The following is a 5,005-nucleotide window of genomic DNA, read 5'->3' as shown; positions in this document are numbered from 1 at the left end:
ATATATATATATATATATACAGAGTGCCCCATTTTAATTGACCATCAGAAAATTACAGTATCGTCGGCATTAGCATTACTCAAGATGCCCAAACGATGGCTAAAACCTTTTGAATGTTGTTCAGCGTCATGACCTTGATAACATTTGTTAAGATCAAAACCATTGAAGGGTTGTTGCTCTTATTTTCACTTTTACATAAAAATGAATTTTTAGTGCAAAAATGAAAATTTTGATCTTAACAAATGTTATCAAATCAAATGTTGTCATGACAAGGAGGATTCTATTTAAAAAATTTTAAGTATCCTTGTTCTGATCTTGACAAGACCATTCAAGGTTAAACCAATGATACCATCATCTTCCCCTCGAAATCACAAAACTTTTGTCTAAAGTACTTTTCCCTAAAATGCACTGTCCAAGAAATATTCGAGGTAGTCAATTAAAATCGAACACCTAATTATATATAAATAATTTCAAATGTGTTGCCTCGTGTAAAGAGAGAGAGAGAGAGAGAGAGAGAGAGAGAGTTTTATCTTATAATCTTGATAAATGTATACTATAACTTACTTTTTTATGGCGAGTGTTTTTACTGGAAACTGATTTGATTTATTTCCAAGCTAATCGGAATTGTTATGCAACACAATTGGGTTAAATATAAAATGCCGCGATATATCAATATCGAAATATCATAAAAACAAATCATCTTCCAATCAAAATAGGTCTAGTGCGATTCTTATCCCGTGCGAAAGAAGATCTTCAACCAGGTCAGCATGTTGTACAAGGATATATTTCAATTTGGAGGATATTCATTTTTATCACAGGAGCTTTCGTTATTAACATACGTGAAGGAATAGATGCCAAAAGCTTCTTCTCACCACAATTCACCTACCACAATTTCCCTACACCTCTTTATATTTTTGCGATTCAAGCTGTTTGCACTATGACGATGTATCAAGCTTGTAAGTCAAGACAGTCTATATATATATATATATATACACACACACACATACACATACTTGCATTAAAAATCTTACATTAAAGTTCTTCATCTTATAAGAGGAAAGCTCTGCAAATCCAAAAATAACTAATTGTGAGCAATATTTAAGAGATATTTTTAAAGAATGGAATAATGCAGTTTATTATAGTATTTTGTTCGTTTTACCTGTTTTTCGTAACGTCTTTTAAACATTTGCATCATGTGAGAAGATTCAACTCAAAAGTTTTCTGATTAATCATTTTACTTTGGCTTATCGAAGATTTTAATATTTTAACTTAATTTAAATATTTTTAACTTTTGTATGTGTGCATTTTTTTAAATAAATTCAAGAGTGCTTTTGATTTCAATTTTTATTTTTTCGACATTTTCAGGCAAATTCGCTTACAGAACCCATATGCACCAATTTGGTTTCGCGTTTCCAACAAATCTAGTTAGCCTAGGAGTGGTATGTTTGACTGTGACATTGTGTATCGCCAGAAAGAAAGACATTTGTGTCTTTCGTAATGTTACCCCGGACTATCTTTTCTTTGAGGATTTCCTCTTTGGAAATTGGAATGAATTTCTTTCTAGTTGGTACACTTGGTTCTGGCTGATATGGCTCATGTCACAGATATGGATCACGATACATTTGTGGACCACTGAAAACGAAAGACTAGCATTAGCGGAAAGGATTTTCTCTACAATCACCTATGATTCGCTCATGATTGATCAATGCTTAGCTTTAAATAAAAGGATGCAGAATGAAAATATCGAACAAAATCATGAAGAGGAAACTAAAGATGCTCAACTTCCAGTAAAGAGTTAAACTCTTATCTTGTTGATTTATTATCACAATTATATTTATTGTTATAATTAATTGGAATTTCAGAATGGCGACCTGAGACTTGAAGTTATTGATATTAGCTTAGATGCTGGAAGAATCGAACAAGATTTTAACCAAGACGATTCGATTGATGCTGATACAGCAATTAATAAGCGTAAAGATCGAGTTGCAAAAATTTACGCGTGTGCTACAATGTGGCACGAAGAGAAGAGCGAGATGAATCATTTAGTGGGGAGTATTCTACGATTGGATAAAGATCAATGTGCAATACGCGTCACACAGAAATATTACAAAGTTCAAATTGAAGACTATTATGAATTAGAAAGTAAGACATCGTACAAACAAGTATAACTAAAAGAAGGAATTACATATAATATTTAATAATATAAATTAAGTCACAAATTTTTTTTTATCAAAACGTTATACGAGTAATTAACAAAATTTACTTTTTAAAAAATTATAATGGGTATAGTATACTTTGAATTGACATTCCAATTTAATTATCTAGATGTGTAATTTAGTTTTCTTTTTCTCTTTTCTTTTCTGATTTCTTCTCTTACCTGATAACTTCTTTGTCTGAATTTCTAATATCTTTTAAATATCGATCTTGTTTAGTTAGACATTTATATATAACCTACTATTTTTATTTCTAAAAGAGAACCCTATTACGAAAAATTTAATGAATAAATATAAACTAAAAAAAGTTATTAAATATGTTTGTTGAATGAATATTCATTGTATGCTTTTGATATCAGCGCACATTTTTTTCGACGATGCATTTTGTTGTATGCATGGCTGCATTAGTTTGTGCAATCATGATGAAAATGAGACACAAGTTAATCAATATGTAATTACGCTGGTGGAGACAGTTCAAAGAAACGTGGAGAACTTATGCATGCGTTTTTCACCGCCTACTAAATATCCAACGCCTTATGGAGGTCGTCTTGTGTGGTCATTGCCAGGAAAAACTAATTTGATAGTTCATCTGAAGGATAAAAACAAGATTAGACATAGGAAACGATGGAGTCAAGTATGAAAAATAACCATTCGTACATTAAGATTTTTTTCTAAAAAAAAAATTAAATGTGCGTGCATATATGTATAAATAATATGTAAAATAATAGAGGAAAGGCCCATATTATGAGATACCGAATTCATTTTGTATAAATATTAAAAATCTATGGGCAAAATTTACAAAAATAATAGGTTATCTTGAAGAGAATTTAATAAGCTTTAAGATAATGTTATATAAAATTTAATTTAAATTCTATTTTTTTTTTAAATTGAAGAAATGTAAAAATGAGCAAATCGCAAAATTAAAAAATCGTGCTCCTAATATGAGATGCCCCGAGAAATCGATAATAAAAACAAAGTATATCAGTATTATAACTAAAAGAACTTTATTTAATGTTTCTTAAATACAAACAAATACAGCCAGAGTGCGCGAAAAATGAGTATGCGATACATTATACCCAGAACTCGTCTTTTAGTAGAAATCAAGCATCGCAGAAATAGGCACTCGACGTTCATTCCATGTCCTTTTTATTATTACAATAACATATATACTTTAGCAACGATTTTCACTATGACATGGGAGCATGGATTATTTCATATTAAAAATATCCTAGGTATCTTATATTACGATTTCTATGCCTTACAATTTTACGATCATCAAATCTTCTGTAATTAAGCAATTCAACATATCCTGTATTTTTCTATTAGTATGACCTTACTCTATCACTACATAAAGAATTTATTGCCAGATATTTATTTATTAAATAATAAATAATGTTTAAAGGCTCATCTCTCTCTCAATGAAACTTGAAGACGTCCAAATTCTAAAATTTTTTTTTACAATGACTACAAGCATGATCGAAGAATTTTCTACTAAATATTGTAGTTTTCAATCCAAGAATAATAAATTCATGGTGGAATCAATAGAAAGCGTTTATTAATTTAGCAGAAACACTATCTCATTTTAGGTATCTTCTCATAATAGCGGAGATTTCCTTTATATACATATATGTATATATACATATGTGTGTGTACGGAATATATGTAATATTTCAAGATAATAAATATATAAATGTAATTGTAAATACGTACAAATACGAAATTATTAGAAAGAAATGAAATAAATTTATGTTTATAAAATTTCGAAAAAAAGCTCTGAGAAACACTTCAATTTTTTTAAGGTCATGTATATGTATTATCTTTTGGGCTATCGTCTGATGGGACTATCAATTGATACGGATCAAAAAGAGGCTATTGCCGAGAACACGTACATTCTTACATTGGACGGAGATATTGACTTTCGACCAGGCGCTGTTAAAGTTCTGGTGGATTTGATGAAAAAAGATAGAGAGCTTGGTGCTGCATGTGGTCGAATACATCCGATCGGATCAGGTACAGTATGCGAGTTGCAACAAGTTAGAGAAAATGTGTGCTGTTATAGTTATTTTAACTGTGATTAGGACCTGAGAAATCACAAGGTATTTTCTAATAAAATTGACAGACAAAGAAATAGACGGAGAAAAAGTTTTATTTTTATATTATTAAACAAACGGCTTGAAATTTTTAATTTTTTTTTCTAATATACAGAATTCTTGTACAGTAAAGAGATTACTTTATTTTAGGTTTTTAAGCGTTTTACTGTTCGTTATAGGTCCAATGGTTTGGTTCCAAAAATTCGAGTACGCTATTGGTCATTGGTTGCAAAAATCTACAGAACATACGATCGGTTGTGTTCTATGCAGTCCCGGCTGTTTTTCGCTTTTTAGAGCAAAAGCGTTAAAACAACCCAACGTGATGGCAAAATATGCTACCAAATCTACCGAAGCCAGGCATTATATTCAGTATGACCAAGGTGAGGATCGATGGCTATGTACGTTGCTCCTCCAAGTGGGTTCCCGGGTAAGAGTCATCCTAAACTATTTAGAATACCATGATATATCCAAAATATATTGCTTAGGTCCGATTGCACCAACGTTACTTTGATTTTAAGCGAGGCTTAAAATTCTGTCTCTGTCTTTTTTTTATTTTAAAACGAGACAGATAAAGTTTTAAATCTCGCTTAAGGTCAAAGTGACGTTGGTGCAACCGGGCCTTAGCAATTAGTAGTATATCAAAAGTACAGAAGATCCTTGATAGGTTTAAATTGTGACTAAAGCCGCAATTATATTTTTCAA

The 5,005-nt window shown here is 30.8% G+C and overlaps 1 protein-coding gene across 2 annotated transcripts in view; it reads left to right on the top strand.

The window, feature by feature from the left end:
* The window catches only part of LOC108745891, a 19,181-nt gene that overhangs the window by 4,463 nt on the left and 9,713 nt on the right, over window positions 1-5,005 (top strand). For both annotated transcript variants that reach the window (XM_018482297.1, XM_018482296.1), the window contains exons 5-10: window positions 717-956; window positions 1,366-1,787; window positions 1,863-2,142; window positions 2,573-2,847; window positions 4,013-4,223; window positions 4,483-4,730. In XM_018482297.1, the coding sequence (XP_018337799.1) occupies window positions 717-956; window positions 1,366-1,787; window positions 1,863-2,142; window positions 2,573-2,847; window positions 4,013-4,223; window positions 4,483-4,730 (1,676 nt within the window). The remainder of the gene's footprint in view (window positions 1-716; window positions 957-1,365; window positions 1,788-1,862; window positions 2,143-2,572; window positions 2,848-4,012; window positions 4,224-4,482; window positions 4,731-5,005) is intronic.

This window comes from Trachymyrmex septentrionalis, unplaced genomic scaffold (assembly GCF_001594115.1).
Source record: "Trachymyrmex septentrionalis isolate Tsep2-gDNA-1 unplaced genomic scaffold, Tsep1.0 scaffold155, whole genome shotgun sequence".
Taxonomy (NCBI): domain Eukaryota; kingdom Metazoa; phylum Arthropoda; class Insecta; order Hymenoptera; family Formicidae; genus Trachymyrmex; species Trachymyrmex septentrionalis.
Note: the sequence above shows the minus strand (reverse complement) of the source record. Positions and strands in the feature narration are given on the sequence as shown.